At 42.4% G+C, this 23464-nt stretch overlaps 1 protein-coding gene across 2 annotated transcripts in view; it reads left to right on the forward strand.

Moving 5' to 3' along the window:
- Positions 1 to 23464, forward strand: part of LOC143299013 (sodium- and chloride-dependent taurine transporter-like) — a 160138-nt gene that overhangs the window by 97291 nt on the left and 39383 nt on the right. For both annotated transcript variants that reach the window (XM_076612086.1, XM_076612085.1), the window contains 4 exons: positions 3676 to 3800; positions 4844 to 4956; positions 9892 to 10029; positions 20473 to 20572. In XM_076612086.1, the coding sequence (XP_076468201.1) occupies positions 3676 to 3800; positions 4844 to 4956; positions 9892 to 10029; positions 20473 to 20572 (476 nt within the window). The remainder of the gene's footprint in view (positions 1 to 3675; positions 3801 to 4843; positions 4957 to 9891; positions 10030 to 20472; positions 20573 to 23464) is intronic.

Genomic DNA, 23464 nt, shown 5'->3' on the forward strand with positions numbered 1-23464 from the left:
GTGTTGTACAGGGACAGTGTGTTGTACAGGGACAGTGTGTTGTGTGTTGTACAGGGACAGTGTGTTGTACAGGGACAGTGTGTTGTGTGTTGTACAGGGGACAGTGTTTGTAAGCAGTGTGTTGGTGTTGTACAGGGACGTGTGTTGTGTGTTGTACAGGGACAGTGTGTTGTACAGGGAGTGTGTTTTGTACAGGGACAGTGTGTTGTGTGTTGTACAGGGACAGTGTGTTGTACAGGGACATTGTGTTGTGTGTTGTACAGGGACAGTGTGTTGTGTGTTGTACAGGCAGTGTGTTGTACTGGGACAGTTGTTGTGTTGTGTGTTGTACAGGACAGTGTGTTGTGTGTTGTACAGGGACAGTGTGTTTTACAGGGCAGTGTGTTTGTACAAGGCAGTGTGTTGTGTGTTGTACAGGGACAGTGTGTTGACAGGGATCAGTGTGTTGTGTGTTGTACAGGAGCAGTGTGTTGTGTGTTGTACAGGGGCAGTGTGTTGTGTTTTGTACAGGGACAGTGTGTTGTGTGTTGTACAGGGGCAGTGTGTTTTACATGGGCAGTGTGTTGTGTGTTGTACAGGGACAGTGTGTTGTGTGTTGTACAGGAACAGTGTGTTGTACAGGAGCAGTGTGTTGTACAGGGGCAGTGTGTTGTGTGTTGTACAGGGGCAGTGTGTTGTGTGTTGTACAGGGGCAGTGTGTTGTACAGGGGCAGTGTGTTGTGTGTTGTACAGGGACAGTGTGTTGTACAGGGACAGTGTGTTGTGTGTTGTACAGGGACAGTGTGTTGTACAGGGACAGTGTGTTGTGTGTTGTACAAGGACAGTGTGTTGTGTGTTGTACAGGGACAGTGTGTTGTACAGGGACATTGTGTTGTGTGTTGTACAGGGACAGTGTGTTGTGTGTTGTACAAGGACAGTGTGTTGTACTGGGACAGTGTGTTGTGTGTTGTACAGGGACAGTGTGTTGTGTGTTGTACAAGGACAGTGTGTTGTGTGTTGTACAGGGACAGTGTGTTTTACATGGGCAGTGTGTTGTGTGTTGTACAAGGACAGTGTGTTGTGTGTTGTACAGGGACAGTGTGTTGGACAGGGATAGTGTGTTGTGTGTTGTACAAGGACAGTGTGTTGTACAGGGATAGTGTGTTGTGTGTTGTACAAGGACAGTGTGTTGTGTGTTGTACAGGGACAGTGTGTTTTACATGGGCAGTGTGTTGCACAGGACAGTGTGTTGTACAGGGACAGTGTGTTGTACAGGGTAGTGTGTTGCACAGGGACAGTGTGATTTGTTTTGTACAGGGACAATGTGTTGTACATAGACAGTGTGTTGTGTGTTGCACAGGGAGTGTGTTGCGTGTTGCACAGGGACAATGCGTTATGTGTTGTACATGGACAATGTGTTGTTTGTTGCACAAGGATAGTGTGTTGTGTGTTGGAGAGGGACAGTGTGTTTTGGAGAGGGACAGTGTCAGGTCTTGACGACCTGGAGTGGCAGGCAGTAAATAATAAAATTAAAGGCTGGCTCCCACCAACAAAATAAACACTTGTGACGAAGAACGTTCACCACATTCGCCAGCTACAGACACAAAATGACACAATATAACACTAAATAGCAATTTAACCTTTTATTTCCCTCAATACAACACGTGCACAGCCCACTTAATCACACACTCAACACTCAGCCTTCTCGTTCGCTTCCGACGTAATGGTAACTTCAGCACACTCCACACTAAACCCACAATCTTTCCACGCAATCCTGCGAGCAACAATCTCAATGCCTGGTCGATAACCTCTCGACCACCACATACATAGGTCACCAATCAAAGAACATTCACAATCCAGCATGCAAAGGTTATTGTACAACAAGAGCAAAAGACATTCTTAGGGTCTCTTATGATCGGTACGAATCATCCCCTGGAGTTCCCGACAACCTCAAGGCACGTTCAGGCCTAGTTATTTAACACAGTACTTACGAAGAACTCTCTGACGTCACGAACTCCTCATTGTGCACTACACCACACACGCTGGAATCTCACGTCTCTGTTATGACTTGACACACGCACTACACAATGCCTCCACATCTTCAGCAGCAACAAATCGACGCGTCGCGCTGACGGCCACCACCTTTTCCCTCCTCTCGTCGAAGAGCATGCTCGTGCTGGGACACTTCACCACGAGCGTTCCTGCCTCGTCGACCTCGGGGTGAAGTCCGAAGTCCACCTCCTCCGGCAACCGCAGCTCCCCCACACGTGGATAACCAACGTTCCGCTCTCCCTCTGTCCGAGAACCTTCACTCAGCTTCCCCTACCACACGTCGGACCACTCACACAGGGACAATGTACAGGGGTGGGATAGATCTAAACGGTAAAACAAAATATGATCAGGCAGATCCAGCCAGAAGAAAAGGTTATGGGGCTATGTACAGGAACGGAGATGCACAATGGGAATTTCACGTATCCAACGTCCTCCGACGCCCGCTGGCCACGCTTTCCCAGGACGACGAACACAAAAGGGAACTGGCTCACACCCCGTACTTCACAGTCACTGGTGACAAAGGAATAACACCGTTCTTCGCCGCACAGCAACGTTGTACTAAGCTTAGTAACGCAAGATGTAGCTCACCCACAGCAATGCTAGTACCCCAGTCCCAAAACAAACAATACAATCCTTCAGCACACTTCTAACAAGTACTTCAGGCACAAGGAAAACAAGGAATAGTCCATCACCTCTGGACTGAAGTCCCTAGCACACAGTACCACCATGCAAGTCACATCCAAAACACATGGAGCAAAAAAAAAAAACGCCTGCCTTCCGCAGGGAACACACACATAGGTATCTCTCTTAACTACCCCCACGTAGAACTCTCTGATTGGTTAAAATATACTACAACTGATTGGTTAAAATACACTACAGCTGATTGGATGACCGTTCATCCACCTTACATTCTGATTGGTTAAAATACACTACAGCTGATTGGTTATATACAAGTCTATTTACAGATCTAGACTCTTGCACTCGCTGCCTAACTTGGCAACAACCACACTACATTTGGCGCTTAGCGCTGTCTCAGTCCTGACATACAGTGTGCTGCACAGGAACAATGTTCTGTGTGTATTCCAGGGACAGTATGTGTTTCGCCGTCATCAATACATTCACAAGCCTGAATCAAGACAGGATCAATGTGCTGTGTGTTGCACATGGACAATGCGTTGTGTGTTGCACAGGGACAGTGTGTTGTACAGAGACAATGCGTTGTGTGTTGTACAGGGACAGTGTGTTTTGGAGAGGGACAGTGTGTTGCACAGGAACAATGTTCTGTGTGTATTCCAGGGACAGTGTGTGTTTCGCCGTCATCAATACATTCACTAGCGTGCTGTGTGTATTACAGGGACAGTGTGTGTTTCGCCGTCATCAATACATTCACTAGCGTGCTGTGTGTATTACAGGGACAGTGTGTGTTTCGCCGTCATCAATACATTCACTAGCGTGCTGTGTGTATTACAGGGACAGTGTGTGTTTCGCCGTCATCAATACATTCACTAGCGTGCTGTGTGTATTACAGGGACAGTGTGTGTTTCGCCGTCATCAATACATTCACTAGCGTGCTGTGTGTATTACAGGGACAGTGTGTGTTTCGCCGTCATCAATACATTCACTAGTGTGCTGTGTGTATTACAGGGACAGTGTGTGTTTCGCCGTCATCAATACATTCACAAGCCTGCTGGCAGGCTTCGTCATCTTCTCCATCCTGGGCTTCATGGCCACCAGACAGGGCGTGCACGTGCAGGACGTGGCGGAATCAGGTCAGGGCGGGGGGGGGGGGGGGGGGGGGGGGGGGGGGCAAAATTAGGTCGTGGAGGAGGAGGGGAGGGATGTTTATCTTATGTTGTGATTATAACAGGACCTCGCCTTCATTGCTTATCTTGTGCTGTGATTACAGCAGGCCCTGGCCTTCATTATCTTATGCTGTGATTACAGCAGGACCTGGCCTTCATTATCTTGTGCTGTGATTACAGCAGGACCTGGCCTTCATTATCTTATGCTGTGATTACAGCAGGCCCTGGCCTTCATTATCTTGTGCTGTGATTACAGCAGGACCTGGCCTTCATTATCTTGTATTGTGATTACAGCAGGACCTGGCCTTCATTATCTTGTGCTGTGATTACAGCAGGACCTGGCCTGGCCTTCATTATCTTGTATTGTGATTACAGCAGGACCTGGCCTTCATTATCTTGTGTTGTGATTACAGCAGGCCCTGGCCTTCATTATCTTGTGTTGTGATTACAGCAGGCCCTGGCCTTCATTATCTTGTGTTGTGATTACTGTCAGATGAGATAGATATATCTGCTACTGGTAACCTGGATCCCAGTACTACCTGCCACAGGGTTGAATTGCTGGCGACTAAACCAGCACCCCCACCAGTCCTAAAACCATCATTAACACTGCAGGAAAGATAAACGCTAAACAAATAGGGTGTGAGAGAGAAATTATAGTCATTTAAAGAGCGATGAACAGGATGGACACTAATGTCGTTCCATGTGAACAACTGAACACCAACCTCACTTCCTAAAACACGGATTTATGAAGATCCTTCAACGCACTGCAGTGAACACGTCACGTGAATGACTCATATTTGTCTTCTTTACAACAGGACCTGGTCTTCATTATCATCTGTTGTGATTACAACAGGACCTGGCCTTCATTATCTTGTGTGGTGATTACAACAGGACCTGGCCTTCATTATCTTGTGTGGTGATTACAACAGGACCTGGCCTGGCCTTCATTATCTTGTGTGGTGATTACAACAGGACCTGGCCTTCATTATCTTGTGTGGTGATTACAACAGGACCTGGCCTGGCCTTCATTGCTTATCCAGAGGCTGTGGCCCAGCTTCCTGTGGCCCCGCTGTGGTCAGCCATGTTCTTCTTCATGGTCATCCTGCTGGGGTTGGACAGCCAGGTGAGTGACCAATGGTCAGGGCCGTTGTTGGCTTCTGTTGTTGTTTGACACACCTTTCTATGGTCTAGTGGCTTATGTTGTTGTTTGACACACCTTTCTATGGTCTAGTGGCTTATGTTGTTGTTTGACACACTATGGTACAGACCCACAGTGTGGGTACATTCAAACCCCTCGATTATACATCATTTGAGAGTGTAGCATTAAGGGTTGAGTGCAATGGTTCCGTGTGTCATATTATATGCATATATAGACACCCACCTAGTTGACACAATACATGTAACACCCAGAGTTTTATTACTGAGTTTTCTAATCTCCTGGATAAATACAACCTAGAAGCAGGAGACTTAGTTTTAACTGGCGATTTTAGCCTTCATTATGAACAGACCAGCAGTTCAGATATACTACGGTTGCGTACTCTACTTCACAACCAAAGGTTAACTCTTTCCATACGAACGGCGAAAGAGACGACGTTAACAGCGTTTCACCCCAATTACCATCATCAAAATATTGCAAGCGGAAGGCTCTTATACTGAAGAGGTGAATGTTGACAAAGAATACCACAATTCTGAGCTAAAGGTTGGGTCATTCAGACACCCACTGAACATCCGAGGGGTCTGTGTAGAGGAGAAGAGAGGACTGGCCGTACTGAGTGAGTTAAAACAGCTAATATGTGAACCAACCCATAAACATAGCCAACTCTCGACTGGCTTGTGGTTCGAGAGAACATTCACACCCCCCAGTTTAAGGTCATAGACTTGGCTCTTGCTGATCACATGGCAATTCTTTATGACATCCCTTTTAGGAGACTGAAGCGACCAAAACGTTGTGTTACATCAAGGAACACAAAGATGATTAACCTTGAGGTATTCCAGGCTGACATCAAATCCTTCATGGATGGAATTGACTCAAGCTCATCTCCTCTGACAGCATACAACACTGGCCTCCGTCAGATACTGGATAAGCATGCCCCACTCTCCACTTGCCTTGTTACTGACCGTCCCTCTGCTCCCTGGATGACATGAACTGAGGGCCGCCAAGCGTCGAGAACGACAGGCCGAGCACGTCTGGCGCTCCAACAAACTGACTGTCTCCAGACAGATTTATTTAAGGAGCGTAAAAAACTGAATGACATGCAGACAGCTGCAAAGCGTCAACATTTCAGCGCCTCCATCAGTCAGTGTTCCACGTCCAAACAGCTCCATGCTGTATCAAACCAGCTCACTGGCAAAAGTAGAGAACTGTTGCTGCCAAAAAACATTCCTCCTCAGGATCCCCCAGATGCTTATAGTAATTATTTTAATGACAAAATTGTAAACATCCGACAAGAACTGGATGCTAGCCCACCAGAGGACCGATTTAATGATTTTAAAGGAAATTTAATGACATGTTTTAGACCTGTCTCTAGAAAAGCTGTAAGAGATTTTATTATTAAATCTCCAAGTAAGAACTGTGACCTTGATCCATTGCCCACTAACATTTTGAAATTATGTCTTGATGACCTTCTCCCTTTGATTACCAGAATTATTAATCATTCTCTAGAGTCAGGCACTGTTGATGATTGTCTTAAACTGGCCATTGTCACCCCTCTTTTGAAAAAGCACAACTTGGACACAGATCAGCTAAAGAACGATAGACCTGTCTCTAATCTTTCTTTCATTTCTAAAATCATTGAAAAAGTTGTGTTACATCAGCTCCAGGAACATCTTAATGCAAACGGCCTGCTTGAAACTTGTCAGTCAGCTTATCGGAAAAGCCACAGCACAGAAACAGCCCTTCTTTAGGTCACAGATAGTCTCCTCTCAAACACAGACAAAAGACTTAATCTGTTGTGGCATTTTCAGGTCTCTCAGCGGCATTTGATACAATTGAACACCAAATTCTTATCGATCGTCTTAGCACTACCTTTAGCATTAAATTTACTGCTTTAAAATGGTTTTCTTCATATCTTTCAAATCGTCAACTCAAGGTTAAAGTAAAACACAGCACCTCTAAAGTCATTCCTCTTGTGTTTGGTGTCCCTCAGATCAGTCTTAGGGCCTATCTTGTTCACTTTGTACACTCAACCTTTGTCTGACATATTCAAAAGGCACTCATTTGGTTACCATAAATATGCAGATGACACAGAATTACAAAAAAGCCGCTCCACCATCTGATTTTAAAACAGTCATTACTGAATTAGAAGCTTGTGTAGCTGATGTAAAGACATGGATGGACAAAAACAAGCTAAAGCTCAATGAAGACCAAACCGAACTCTTAGCCGTAGGAGACCTAACTCATCTTAAGGCAACAGAAAAGGACCCAGTTACGTTTGGCCCTGCTTCAGTAGCATTTCAAATATCAGCCAAATACCTGGGTGTATATCTCGATCAAACCTTGACTATGAACGACCAAATTTCATTCGTGTGTCGCTCATGTAGTTTTCATCTCCGAAGGCTAGCCTCAGTCAGACCCTACATAACCGAGACAAATATGGCTCAGTTGGTTTCCTCTTTTGTCCTGTCCAGACTGGATTACTGCTATCCCACTCTTGCAGGTTTACCATCTTCCTCCATCAACAGATTACAGAAAATCCAGAACAATGCTGCACGACTGGTTCTCGCCAGAAAGAAATCTGATCATGTTACACCTCTGCTGAATCGGTTACACTGGCTTCCGATTGAGTCCCGCATTCACTATAAGTTAGCAACACTCGCCTTCAAACATTTTGACAAGTCTCTTCCATTGTAACTCTCCTCTGTATTGGAAACATATGAACCGCACAGAACATTAAAATCCAGTTCTGAAAAGCTGCTTAAAAGTTCCAAGGACTAATTTGAAATGCGCTGGAAATAGGTCTTTCAGAACACAGGTTCCCCAAGTGTGGAACTCTACCTTCATCTCTGATCTGCCTCTGATCTACATTCAGTCTCATATCATCATCTTAGATGAACAGACATAAATAAACGAACATCTGATCTACATTCCTTTAAGTCAGATCTGAAAACTTACCTTTTCTGTAAGCATTTTTCTTCTGGGCGGAACGGTTAAACCAAGGTGTGCCTGTTAACAAGTGTTTTTGTACTAGTATTTTTGTAGTCCTGTTTTAATGCATTGTGTATTTTATGTAGTTTTGGTCTTAGATGTGATGGCATTTTTTCTATCTGGTTATTCTTAATGGGCGCGCGCACGTGCGCGCGCGTGTTTCCGTGCGTGCGTGCATGTGTCTGTGAGGGTACAGTGCTCTGGTACGCGTGTGTAAGTGTGTAGGCATGTTAGTATGTCCGAACATAATTCTATGTCAGAAAATAAAAAAATATCTTAATGCTTATGCAATTTTGTTTTTAGTGCAGTTGATATTTAATGTCAGCGCGCGCGCGTGTGTGTGTGTGTGTGTAAGGGAGGGACATCTCTATGTATGTATGTATGTATGTATGTATATATATATATGTGTGTGTGTGTGTGTGTGTGTGCGTGCGTGTGTGTATGTGTGAGTGTGTGTGTGTGTGTGTTCTATGAAATGCATTTTGTTTTAATTTAAGCCTTAGTTTCTTCATAGCTTTTATAATCTGATTCATCTCTTAAGTGTACTTTTTCATTCATATGAACACACTGGATGTTTTCCATTGTCAGATAGTGGTTGATGTGTTTTTTAAGGCATGTTTATAGTCTACTGGATGATGTAAGGCGGTTTGAGCAGCATTGGTGCTGGATATCGCGCCATAGAAAAACAATGTATTATGATCATCATCATCATCATCATCATCATCATCATTATTAAACTGAAACGACACTGTCACCATGCTATAGACCCACAGTGTGAAAACAAACAACACTGTCACCATGCTATTGACCCACAGTGTGAAAACAAACGACACTGTCACCATGCTATAGACCCACAGTGTGAAAACTGAACCGGCACTGTCACCATGCTATAGACCCACAGTGTGAAAACAAACGACACTGTCACCATGCTATTGACCCACAGTGTGAAAACAAACGACACTGTCACCATGCTATAGACTCACAGTGTGAAAACAAACGACACTGTCACCATGCTATTGACCCACATTGTGAAAACAAACGACACTGTCACCATGCTATAGACCCACAGTGTGAAAACAAACAACACTGTCACAATGCTATAGACCCACAGTGTGAAAACTGAACGGACACTGTCACCATGCTATAGACCCACATTGTGAAAACTGAACCGACACTGTCACCATGCTATAGACCCACATTGTGAAAACTGAAACGACACTGTCACCATGCTATAGACCCACATTGTGAAAACTGAAACGACACTGTCTCCATGCTATAGACCCACAGTGTGAAAACAAACGACACTGTCACCATGCTATGGACACACATTGTGAAAACAAACGACACTGTCACCATGCTATAGACCCACATTGTGAAAACAAACGACACTGTCACCATGCTATAGACCCACATTGTGAAAACAAACGACACTGTCACCATGCTATAGACCCACATTGTGAAAACTGAAACGACACTGTCCCCATGCTATAGACACACATTATGAAAACAAACGACACTGTCACCATGCTATAGACCCACAGTGTGAAAACAAACGACACTGTCACCATGCTATAGACCCACAGTGTGAAAACAAACGACACTGTCACCATGCTATAGACCCACAGTGTGAAAACAAACAACACTGTCACCATGCTATAGACCGACATTATGGAAAAAAAACGACACTGTCACCATGCTATAGACCCACAGTGTGAAAACAAACAACACTGTCACCATGCTATAGACCCACAGTGTGAAAACAAACAACACTGTCACCATGCTATTGACCCACATTATGAAAAAAACGACACTGTCACCATGCTATAGACCCACATTATGAAAAAAACGACACTGTCACCATGCTATAGACCCACAGTGTGAAAACTGAAAGACATTCACTTTGTGTCTGGACAGTTTGTGGGTGTGGAGGGGTTCATCACAGCAGTCGTTGACCTGTACCCCCATGTTTTACGCCGAGGTTACCGACGTGAATTGATGATTGCTGTCGTCTGCGTCATCTCCTTCCTCATCGGCCTCTCCATGGTAACAGAGGTACGTCCCCTGTTCCGGTTCTGTCGTAGTGACCTCCCTAGATCCCACTCTGACATGTTCCCTGCGCATGCTTCAGTTCTGAATAGGGCTACTTGTCACTGTTGTGATGAGGGCTACTTTCTGTGATGTGTGCCACTGTTGTGATGAGGGCTACTGTAACTATTATGATGTGTGTGACTGTTGTGATATGTGTCACTGATATGATGAGGGCTACTGTAAGTATTGTGATGTGTGTGACTGTTGTGATATGTGTCACTGTTGTTGTGATGTGTGTCACTGTTGTTGTGATGTGATGTGTGTCACTGTTGTTGTGATGTCTGTCACTGTTGCGATGTCTGTTACTGTTGTGGTGTGTCTCACTGTTGAAGTGATGTGTGTCATTGTTGTGATGTGTGTCATTGTTGTTGTGATGTGTGTCATTGTTGTTGTGATGTGTGTCACTGTTGTGATGTGTGTCACTGTTGTTGTGATGTGTGTCATTGTTGTTGTGATGTGTGTCACTGTTGTGATGTGTGTCACTGCTGTTGTGATCTGTGTCACTGTTGTTGTGATGTCTGTCACTGTTCTGATGTGTGTCACTGTTGCGATGTCTGTTACTGTTGTGGTGTGTCTCACTGTTGAAGTGATGTGTGTCATTGTTGTGATGTGTGTCACTGTTGTTGTAATGTCTGTCACCGTTGTGATGTGTGTTACTGTTGTGATGTGTGTCACTGTTGTTGTGATGTGTGTCACTGTTGTGATGTGTGTCACTGTTGTGATGTCTGTCACTGTTGTTGTGATGTCTGTCACCGTTGTGATGTGTGTCACTGTTGTGATGTGTGTCACTGTTGTTGTAATGTGTGTCACTGTTGTGATGTGTGTCACTGTTGTGATGTCTGTCACTGTTGTTGTGATGTCTGTCACTGTTGTTGTAATGTCTGTCACCGTTGTGATGTGTGTCACTGTTGTTGTGATGTGTGTCACTGTTGTTGTGATGTGTGTCACTGTTGTGATGTGTGTCACTGTTGTGATGTGTGTCACTGTTGTGATGTCTGTCACTGTTGTTGTGATGTCTGTCACTGTTGTTGTAATGTCTGTCACCGTTGTGATGTGTGTCACTGTTGTTGTGATGTCTGTCACTGTTGTGATGTCTGTCACTGTTGTGATGTGTGTCATCGTTGTGATATGTCTCACTGTTCTCATGTGTGCCACTCTTGTTGTGATGTGTCACTGTTGTTGTGATGTCTGTCACTGTTGTTGTAATGTCTGTCACTGTTATTGTGATGTGTGTAACTGTTGTTGTAATGTGTGTCACTGTTGTGATGTGTGTCACTGTTGTTGTGATGTGTGTCACTGTTGTTGTGATGTGTGTCACTGTTGTGATGTGTGTCACTGTTGTTGTAATGTGTGTCACTGTTGTTGTGATGTGTGTCACTGTTGTTGTGATCTGTGTCACCGTTGTGATGTGTGTCGCTGTTGTTGTAATGTGTGTCATTGTTGTGATGTGTGTCACTGTTGTTGTAATGTGTGTCACTGTTGTGATGTGTGTCACTGTTGTTGTGATGTGTGTCACTGTTGTTGTGATCTGTGTCACCGTTGTGATGTGTGTCGCTGTTGTTGTAATGTGTGTCATTGTTGTGATGTGTGTCACTGTTGTTGTGATGTGTGTCACCGTTGTGATGTGTCTCACTGTTCTGATGTGTGTCACTGTTGTTGTGATGTGTGTCACTGTTGTGATGTGTGTCACTGTTATTGTGATGTGTGTCACTGTTGTTGTGATGTGTGTCACTGTTGTTGTGATGTGTGTCACTGTTGTTGTAATGTGTGTCACTGTTGTGATGTGTGTCACTGTTGTTGTGATGTGTGTCATGGTTGTGATATGTCTCACTGTTCTGATGTGTGTCACTGTTGTGATGTGTGTCACTGTTGTTATGTGTGTCACTGTCGTTGTGATGTGTGTCACTGTTGTGATATGTGTCACTGTTGTGACGTGTGTCACTGTCGTTGTGATGTTGTCACTGTTGTGATATGTGTCACTGTTGTGATGTGTGTCACTGTTGTTGTGATGTGTGTCACTGTTGTGATGTGTGTCACTGTTGTGATGTCTGTCACCGTTGTGATGTATGCCACTGTTGTTGTGATTTGTGTCACTGTTGTTGTGATGTGTGTCACTGTTGTGATGTGTGTCACTGTTGTGATGTCTGTCACCGTTGTGATGTATGCCACTGTTGTTGTGATTTGTGTCACTGTTGTTGTGATGTGTGTCACTGTTGTGATGTTTGTCACTGTTGTTGATATGTTTGTCACTGTTGTGATGTCTGTCACTGTTGTGTATTGTTGTTGTGATGTGTGTCACTGTTGTTGTGATGTGTGTCACTGTTGTGATGTATGTCACTGTTGTTGTGATGTGTGTCACTGTTGTTGTGATGTGTGTCACTGTTGTTGTGATGTGTGTCACTGTTGTGATGTGTGTCACTGTTGTTGTGATGTGTGTCACTGTTGTTGTGATGTGTGTCACTGTTGTGATGTATGTCACTGTTGTTGTGATGTGTGTCACTGTTGTTGTGATGTGTGTCACTGTTGTGATGTGTGTCACTGTTGTTGTGATGTGTGTCACTGTTGTGATGTGTGTCACTGTTGTTGTGATGTGTGTCACTGTTGTTGTGATGTGATGTGTGTCACTGTTGTTGTGATGTCTGTCACTGTTGCGATGTCTGTTACTGTTGTGGTGTGTCTCACTGTTGAAGTGATGTGTGTCATTGTTGTGATGTGTGTCATTGTTGTTGTGATGTGTGTCATTGTTGTTGTGATGTGTGTCACTGTTGTGATGTGTGTCACTGTTATTGTGATGTGTGTCATCGTTGTGATATGTCTCACTGTTGTGATGTGTGTCACTGCTGTTGTGATCTGTGTCACTGTTGTTGTGATGTCTGTCACTGTTGTGATGTGTGTCACTGTTGCGATGTCTGTTACTGTTGTGGTGTGTCTCACTGTTGAAGTGATGTGTGTCATTGTTGTGATGTGTGTCACTGTTGTTGTGATGTGTGTCACTGTTGTGATGTGTGTCACTGTTGTGATGTCTGTCACTGTTGTTGTGATGTCTGTCACCGTTGTGATGTGTGTCACTGTTGTGATGTGTGTCACTGTTGTTGTGATGTGTGTCACTGTTGTGATGTGTGTCACTGTTGTGATGTCTGTCACTGTTGTTGTGATGTCTGTCACTGTTGTGATGTCTGTCACTGTTGTGATGTGTGTCATCGTTGTGATATGTCTCACTGTTCTCATGTGTGCCACTCTTGTTGTGATGTGTCACTGTTGTTGTGATGTCTGTCACTGTTATTGTGATGTGTGTAACTGTTGTTGTAATGTGTATCACTGTTGTGATGTGTGTCACTGTTGTTGTGATGTGTGTCACTGTTGTTGTGATGTGTGTCACTGTTGTTGTAATGTCTGTCACTGTTGTGATGTGTGTCACTGTTGTAATGTGTGTCACTGTTGTTGTGATGTGTGTCACTGTTGTTGTGATCTGTGTCACCGTTGTGATGTGTGTCGCTGTTGTTGTAATGTGTGTCATTGTTGTGATGTGTGTCACTGTTGTTGTGATGTGTGTCACCGTTGTGATGTGTCTCACTGTTCTGATGTGTGTCACTGTTGTTGTGATGTGTGTCACTGTTGTTGTGATGTGTGTCACTATTGTTGTGATGTGTGTCATCGTTGTGACATGTCTCACTGTTCTGATGTGTGTCACTGTTGTTGTGATGTGTGTCACTGTTGTTGTGATGTGTGTCATGGTTGTGATATGTCTCACTGTTCTGATGTGTGTCACTGTTCTGATGTGTGTCACTGTTGTTATGTGTGTCACTGTCGTTGTGATGTGTGTCACTGTTGTGATATGTGTCACTGTTGTGACGTGTGTCACTGTCGTTGTGATGTTGTCACTGTTGTGATATGTGTCACTGTTGTGATGTGTGTCACTGTTGTTGTGATGTGTGTCACTGTTGTGATGTGTGTCACTGTTGTGATGTCTGTCACCGTTGTGATGTATGCCACTGTTGTTGTGATTTGTGTCACTGTTGTTGTGATGTGTGTCACTGTTGTGATGTGTGTCACTGTTGTGATGTCTGTCACCGTTGTGATGTATGCCACTGTTGTTGTGATTTGTGTCACTGTTGTTGTGATGTGTGTCACTGTTGTGATGTGTGTCACTGTTGTGATGTTTGTCACTGTTGTTGATATGTTTGTCACTGTTGTGATGTCTGTCACTGTTGTGTATTGTTGTTGTGATGTGTGTCACTGTTGTTGTGATGTGTGTCACTGTTGTGATGTATGTCACTGTTGTTGTGATGTGTGTCACTGTTGTTGTGATGTGTGTCACTGTTGTGATGTGTGTCACTGTTGTTGTGATGTGTGTCACTGTTGTTGTGATGTGTGTCACTGTTGTGATGTATGTCACTGTTGTTGTGATGTGTGTCACTGTTGTTGTGATGTGTGTCACTGTTGTGATGTGTGTCACTGTTGTTGTGATGTGTGTCACTGTTGTGATGTGTGTCACTGTTGTTGTGATGTGTGTCACTGTTGTTGTGATGTGTGTCACTGTTGTGATGTGTGTCACTGTTGTTGTGATGTTTGTCACTGTTGTTATGTGTGTCACTGTTGTTGTGATGTGTGTCACTGTTGTGATGTGTGTCACTGTTGTGATGCTGTGATGTGTGTCACTGTTGTGATGTGTGTCATTGTTGTGATGTGTGTCACTGTTGTGATGCCTGTTCCTGTTGTGATGTGTGTCATTGTTGTGATGTGTGTCATCGTTGTGATGTGTGTGGACCTGTTGTTGTGATGTGTGTCACTGTTGTTGTAATGTCTGGCACTGTTGTGATGTGTGTCACTGTTGTTGTGATGTCTTTCACTGTTGTGATGTGTGTCACTGTTGTGATATCTGTCACTGTTGTGAGGAGTGTCACTGTAGTTGTGATGTGTGTCATTGTTGTTGTGATGTGTGTCACTGTTCCTGTGATGTCTGTCACTGTTGTGATGTGAGTCACTATTTTTGTGATTTCTGTCACTGTTGTTGTGATGTTTGTCACTGTTGTTGTGATGTGTGTCACTGTTGTGATGTGTGTCACTCTCGTGGTGTGTGTCACTTTTGTGATGTGTGTCACTGTTGTTGTGATTTCTGTCACGGTTGTGATGTGTGTCACTGTTGTTGTGATGGCTGCCATTGTTGTGATTTGTGTCTTTGTTGTGATGGGTGTCACTGTTGTTGTGATGTCTGTCACTGTTGTGATGTGTGTCATGTGTTGTGATGTGTTTCACTGTTGTTGTGATGTGTGTCACTGTTGTTTTGATGTGTTGTGATGTGTGTCACTGTTGTGATGTTTATCACTGTTGTTGTGATGTGTGTCACTGTTGTGATGTTTATCACTGTTGTTGTGATGTGTGTCACTGTTGTTGTGATGTCTGTCACTGTTGTGATGTTTGTCACTGTTGTGATGTGTGTCACTTTTGTTGTGATGTGTGTCAGTGTTGTGATGTGTGTCACTGTTGTTGTGATGTGTGTCACTGTTGTTGTGATGTGTGTCACTGTTGTTGTGATGTGTGTCACTGTTGTTGTGATGTGTGTCACTGTTGTGATGTGTGTCACTGTTGTTGTGATGTGTGTCACTGTTGTTGTGATGTGTGTCACTGTTGTGATGTGTGTCACTGTTGTGATGTGTGTCACTGTTGTTGTGATGTGTGTCACTGTTGTTGTGATGTGTGTCACTGTTGTGATGTGTGTCACTGTTGTGATGTGTGCCACTGTTGTTGTGATGTGTGTCACTCTTGTTGTGATGTGTGTCACTGTTGTTGTGATGTGTGTCACTGTTGTGATGTGTGTCACTGTTGTTGTGATGTGTGTCACTGTTGTGATGTGTGTCACTGTTGTGTCACTGTTGTTGTGATGTGTGTCACTGTTGTTGTGATGTGTGTCACTGTTGTGATGTGTGTCACTGTTGTTGTGATGTCTATCACTGTTGTGATGTGTGTCACTGTTGTGTCACTGTTGTTGTGATGTGTGTCACTGTTGTTGTGATGTGTGTCACTGTTGTGATGTGTGTCATCGTTGTTGTGATGTGTGTCACTGTTGTGATGTGTGTCACTGTTGTTGTGATGTCTGTCACTGTGTCACTGTTGTGATGTGTGTCACTCTTGTTGTGATGTGTGTCACTGTTGTTGTGATGTGTGTCACTGTTGTGATGTGTGTCACTCTTGTGATGTGTGTCACTGTTGTTGTGATGTGTGTCACTGTTGTTGTGATGTGTGTCACTGTTGTTGTGATGTCTGTCACTGTTGTGATGTGTGTCATTGTTGTTGTGATGTGTGTCAGTGTTGTTGTGATGTCTGTCACTGTTGTGATGTGTGTCACTGTTGTGATGTGTGTCACTGTTGTTGTGATGTGTGTCACTGTTGTTGTGATGTGTGTCACTGTTGTTGTGATGTGTGTCACTGTTGTGATGTCTGTCACCGTTGTGATGTATGCCACTGTTGTTGTGATTTGTGTCACTGTTGTTGTGATGTGTGTCACTGTTGTGATGTGTGTCACTGTTGTGATGTCTGTCACTGTTGTTGATATGTTTGTCACTGTTGTGATGTCTGTCACTGTTGTGTATTGTTGTTGTGATGTGTGTCACTGTTGTTGTGATGTGTGTCACTGTTGTGATGTATGTCACTGTTGTTGTGATGTGTGTCACTGTTGTTGTGATGTGTGTCACTGTTGTGATGTGTGTCACTGTTGTTGTGATGTGTGTCACTGTTGTTGTGATGTGTGTCACTGTTGTGATGTGTGTCACTGTTGTTGTGATGTGTGTCACTGTTGTGATGTGTGTCACTGTTGTGATGTGTGCCACTGTTGTTGTGATGTGTGTCACTCTTGTTGTGATGTGTGTCACTGTTGTTGTGATGTGTGTCACTGTTGTGATGTATGTCACTGTTGTTGTGATGTGTGTCACTGTTGTGATGTGTGTCACTGTTGTGTCACTGTTGTTGTGATGTGTGTCACTGTTGTTGTGATGTGTGTCACTGTTGTGATGTGTGTCACTGTTGTTGTGATGTGTGTCACTGTTGTGTCACTGTTGTTGTGATGTGTGTCACTGTTGTTGTGATGTGTGTCACTGTTGTGATGTGTGTCACTGTTGTTGTGATGTCTGTCACTGTTGTGATGTGTGTCACTGTTGTTGTGATGTGTGTCACTGTTGTGATGTGTGTCATCGTTGTTGTGATGTGTGTCACTGTTGTGATGTGTGTCACTGTTGTTGTGATGTCTGTCACTGTGTCACTGTTGTGATGTGTGTCACTGTTGTTGTGATGTGTGTCACTGTTGTTGTGATGTGTGTCACTGTTGTGATGTGTGTCACTCTTGTGATGTGTGTCACTGTTGTTGTGATGTGTGTCACTGTTGTTGTGATGTCTGTCACTGTTGTGATGTGTGTCATTGTTGTTGTGATGTGTGTCAGTGTTGTTGTGATGTCTGTCACTGTTGTGATGTGTGTCACTCTTGTGATGTGTGTCACTGTTGTTGTGATGTGTGTCACTGTTATTGTGATGTGTGTCACTGTTGTTGTAATGTGTGTCACTGTTGTGATGTGTGTCACTGTTGTTGTGATGTGTGTCACTGTTGTTGTGATGTGTGTCACTGTTGTGATGTGTGTCACTGTTGTTGTGATGTGTGTCACTCTTGTGATGTGTGCCACTGTTGTTGTGATGTCTGTCACTGTTGTTGTATGGTACCGTCTTGGTGTGTGATTCCTGTTACTGTTGTGGTGTATGTAACATCGTGATGTATGGTACCGTCTTGGTGTGTGATTCCTGTTACTGTTGTGGTATATGTAACATCGTGATGTATGGTACCGTCTTGGTGTGTGATTCCTGTTACTGTTGTGGTGTATGTAACATCGTGATGTATGGTACCGTCTTGGTGTGTGATTCTTGTTACTGTTGTGGTGTATGTAACATCGTGATGTATGGTACCGTCTTGGTGTGTGATTCTTGTTACTGTTGTGGTGTATGTAACATCGTGATGTATGGTACCGTCTTGGTGTGTGATTCTTGTTACTGTTGTGGTGTATGTAACATCGTGATGTATGGTACCGTCTTGGTGTGTGATTCTTGTTACTGTTGTGGTATATGTAACATCGTGATGTATGGTACCGTCTTGGTGTGTGATTCTTGTTACTGTTGTGGTATATGTAACATCGTGATGTATGGTACCGTCTTGGTGTGTGATTCTTGTTACTGTTGTGGTGTATGTAACATCGTGATGTATGGTACCGTCTTGGTGTGTGATTCTTGTTACTGTTGTGGTGTATGTAACATCGTGATGTATGGTACCGTCTTGGTGTGTGATTCTTGTTACTGTTGTGGTGTATGTAACATCGTGATGTATGGTACCGTCTTGGTGTGTGATTCTTGTTACTGTTGTGGTGTATGTAACATCGTGATGTATGGTACCGTCTTGGTGTGTGATTCTTGTTACTGTTGTGGTATATGTAACATCGTGATGTATGGTACCGTCTTGGTGTGTGATTCTTGTTACTGTTGTGGTGTATGTAACATCGTGATTTATGCAACCATTGGGAGGCATGTTCATGTTGTAGTGTTTGTTACTGTTGTGATGTATATTACTTGTTAATGTTGTGATGTATATTACTTCTTCCTGTTGTATATGTTACTGTTGTGATGTGTATTATGTGTTACTGTTGTTGTATATGTTTCTGTTGTGATGTGTATTTGTGTATTGTGTGTTACTGTTGTTGTATGTGTTACTGTTGTGATGTGTATTATGTGTTACTGTTGTATATGTTACTGTTGTGATGTGTATTATATGTTACTGTTGTTGTATATGTTACTGTTGTGATGTGTATTATGTGTTACTGTTGTTGTATATGTTACTGTTGTGATGTGTATCATGTGTTACTGTTGTTGTATATGTTACTGTTGTGATATGTATTATGTGTTACTGTTGTTGTATATGTTACTGTTTTGATGTGTATTATGTGTTACTGTTGTTGTATATGTTACTTTCTGATGTGTATTATGTGTTACTGTTGTTGTATATGTTACTGTTGTGATGTGTATTACTTGCTGCTGATGTTGTGTGTGTTACTGTTGTTAATGTTGTTGTATATGTCATAGTTGTGATGTGTATTACCTGTTACTGTTGTTGTGTATGTTACTGTTGTGATGTATATTGTATGTTACTGTTGTGTATGTTACTGTTGTGGTGTATGTTACTGTTGTGATGTATATTCCTTGTTACTGTTGTTGTGTATGTTACTGTTGTGATGTATATTCCTTGTTACTGTTGTTGTATATGTTACTGCTGTGATGTTTATTACCTGTTACTGTTGTTGTATATGTTACTGTTGTGATGTATATTACTTGCTACTGTTGTTGTGTATGCTACTGTTGTGATGTGTACTACTTGTTATTGTTGTTGTGTATGTTATTGTTGTGATGTGTACTACTTGTTACTGTTGTTGTGTGTGTTACTGCTGTGACTTATACAACTTCTTACTGTTGTTGTGTATATTACTGTTGTGATGTATATTCCTTGTTAATGTTGTTGTGTATGTTACTGTTGTGTTACTGTTGTAATGAATGTTACTGTTGTGTTACTGTTGTGATGAATGTTACTGTTGTAATGAATGTTACTGTGGTGTTTTTTGTAATGTGTTTTTGCTGCAGTTTAATTGATGTCATTTGCTACCTACTTATTCACACCGCTCATAATTGCCTGGGGAAATGTTATAAAATACACTCGTGGTATGTGTCACGTGGTTTTAATTTGATGGTCGCTACTTGGTGTTACTGTTTTGATGATTGATTGGGTTTATAGCTGTTCATTACTTATTGCAGTACTAATAGATGCTTGGTTTCGTTTATTTATGTTATTAGGATTTATTCAAAAAGGAAACATAATTACGACTTGAAGTGTGTCAAGCTACGTTTCTTTCCATTTTTCTTCTTTTTTGTGATATAAAGAAATGAGGAGTAGGGCAATCCACTTGAATTTATTTTGTTGCAGAAAATGATACATGCCTAATTCTGTAGATTGTCTAGGGGAAGGGGGGTTTCTGTGCTCCTTACGAGCGTCGGTCGTTAAAACCGTTATTGGATTTGGCAATCTGAGCTGTGGGAAATGAGATGTGCAAGGCTTTGATAGAAACAAGGTAATGTGGATTTCTGAAACAATGTATTTGTCGCTTTCTGATTTGCATTTATATTTTTTTTTATCCAATTTTCGACATGATCCCTTAGACCAAACTGTGATGTAAAACTTAGTCGCTAGAACTATATTGTGGATTCACCATACGATATATATTTATGTATGTATTTTCACATACACACACTTGTGGTCCTTCAAAGACAAAGTGTGCACAGCTGTAGGTTTAAGCGACTAAGCTGAGTTTGTATCCCACCCCCACACAGGGTGGGATGTATGTCTTTCAGTTGTTCGACTACTACTCTGCTGGCCGAATAGTTCTTGTTGTGGCTTTCTTCGAGTGCCTCACGGTGGCTTATGTGTACGGTATGTGTGAAGGTGGACCAAGGTGGTATTTTGACAGTGTTTGTGTTTTTTCATTGATGAGTTGTTGTTCCCCAAAGTGTTTGACCCAAATCTCCTAATATAAGCGTGACCGTTGTGGGGAAAGATGAGTGGTGGGAAGATGGAATAAACTATCATGTTTGTGCAGTTAGTTTGCTTATTAAATCAATCAAATCAACAGGCTCGTTGTAAACACCAACATAAAAGGATCAAGCGCAACATAACAAGAGATTAAAACTAAACAAATGAGAATTTCCGTTGCTGACGACAGACTAAAACAAACCTCCCCCCCCCCCTCTCCCTCCTCTCCCCCTATCTCTCTCTCTCTCTCTCTCTCACACACACACACACACACACACACACACACACACACACACACACACACACACACACACACACACACACACACACACACACACGCATACATGTACACGATAAGACAATAGGGTATTGCACAACAATATTTACAAATAAGTAACACCCAACAAATAAATGGTAAATATAACTAAGATAACACACACACACACACACACACACACACACACACACACACATATATATATATATATATATATATATATATATATATATATATATATATATATATATATATATATATATATATACATGCTTTGAAGTGTATGGACCGACATGCTCAGGTGACTTGAATACCTGATTACGGTAGTATGGAACATCACTTGGGATTATCTGATCCATGTGTCAGCACAGTTTGAAATGTCACGATGATCATAGTCATGAGAAACATCTGTCTGTGCCTCCTCTTGTGGCTGGGAAAGATGTCGCCATTGTGAAAGGAACGACTGAATCTTTAACTGATGTCTGATAATTATTGTGACTGGAGTGACGTCAAAATTTGATGCCTGACTGACAGTTATTGTGACTGGAGTGATGATGGACATTTATTTTAACTGGAGTGACGTCATCTTTTACTGATGTCTGACAGTTATTGTGACTGGAGTGATGATAGACATTTATTTTAACTGGAGTGACGTCATCTTTTACTGATGTCTGACAGTTATTGTGACTGGAGTGATGATGGACATTTATTTTAACTGGAGTGACGTCATCTTTTACTGATGTCTGACAGTTATTGTGACTGGAGTGATGATAGACATTTATTTTAACTGGAGTGACGTCATCTTTTACTGATGTCTGACAGTTATTGTGACTGGAGTGATGATAGACATTTATTTTAACTGGAGTGACGTCATCTTTTACTGATGTCTGACAGTTATTGTGACTGGAGTGATGATAGACATTTATTTTAACTGGAGTGACGTCATCTTTTACTGATGTCTGACAGTTATTGTGACTGGAGTGATGATAGACATTTATTTTAACTGGAGTGACGTCATCTTTTACTGATGTCTGACAGTTATTGTGACTGGAGTGATGATAGACATTTATTTTAACTGGAGTGACGTCATCTTTTACTGATGTCTGACAGTTATTGTGACTGGAGTGACAGCACCTAAACTGATGTTTGACTGGAGTGACGGCATCTTTAACTGATGTCTGACAGTTATTGTGACTGGAGTGATGTCATCTTGACGATAATACTACGAATATAATGACGCCATCTGAACTGGTATCAGGACTATAATCCCACATTTTATGACGTCATTTGAACGGGTATCAGTACAATATTCCTACGTATATCATGACGTCATCTGAACTGACATTAGGAGGATAAACCTGCATATATTATGTCGTCACGTGAACTGATACCAGGACGGTAATTCCACATATACCAGGACGTCATCTGAACTGATATCGGGAAGATAACCCCACTTATATTATGTCATCTGAACTGATATCCAGAGGATAATTACACATAGATTATGACGTCATCTGAATTGATATCAGGACAATAATCCCACATATTACGTCATCTGAACGGGTATCGACTTGCCTGGTCGACGTTTTGATTTCTATCGTCAGTCAAGTTTGGTTAGATACGAGGTTGAAAGTGGATGCGGAAATGAGCATCCCGGAAAAGTGTTGAATGAGCTGAGTTCCTTCAATTAGGTGGACTTCCATTGCACTGCTTTAGGGAAAGATCTTCACATGCTACGCGTTTCTCTCATGTGAAAATTAAACCATACACACAATCAGTTCATTGCCTAAATTATTAGGAATCGTGTCCTTAATCTATGTCCCTGTTTTTACCCCTCTACATCAATATTATCGCATCAAATGAGATCATGCATATCTTTCCCCCTCTACATTAATATTATCACATCAAATGAGATCATACATATCTTTCTCCCTCTACATCAACATTATCACATCAAATGAGATCATTCATATCTTTCCCCCTCTACATCAACATTATCACATCAAATGAGATCATACATATCTTTCTCCCTCTACATCAACATTATCACATCAAATGAGATCATTCATATCTTTCCCCTTCTACATTAACATTTTCACATCAGATGAGATTATGTTTGTCTTTCCCCCAATACATTTACATTTTCACATCAAATATCTTTCTCCCTCAACATTTACATTTTCACATCAAATGAGATCATGCATGTCTTCAGATTCGAAGACAAATATGAGTCATTCACATGACGTGTTCACTGCAGTGCGTTGAATCTTCATAAATCCGTGTTTTAGGAAGTGAGGTCGGTGTTTAGTTGTTCACATGGAACGACATTAGTGTCCATCCTATTCATCGCTCTTTAAAAGACTATAATTTCTCTCTCACACCCTATTTGTTTAGCGTTTATCTTTCCTGCAGTGTTAACGATGGTATCAGTCTTGTTCAGTGCTGGTTCTCCTTCCCTGTTTAGCGGCAGCGAGTACCCCAACATTCTGAAAACCGTTTAGCGGCAGCGGGTACCC

This window comes from Babylonia areolata, chromosome 24 (genome assembly GCF_041734735.1).
Source record: "Babylonia areolata isolate BAREFJ2019XMU chromosome 24, ASM4173473v1, whole genome shotgun sequence".
Classification (NCBI taxonomy): Eukaryota; Metazoa; Mollusca; class Gastropoda; order Neogastropoda; family Buccinidae; genus Babylonia; species Babylonia areolata.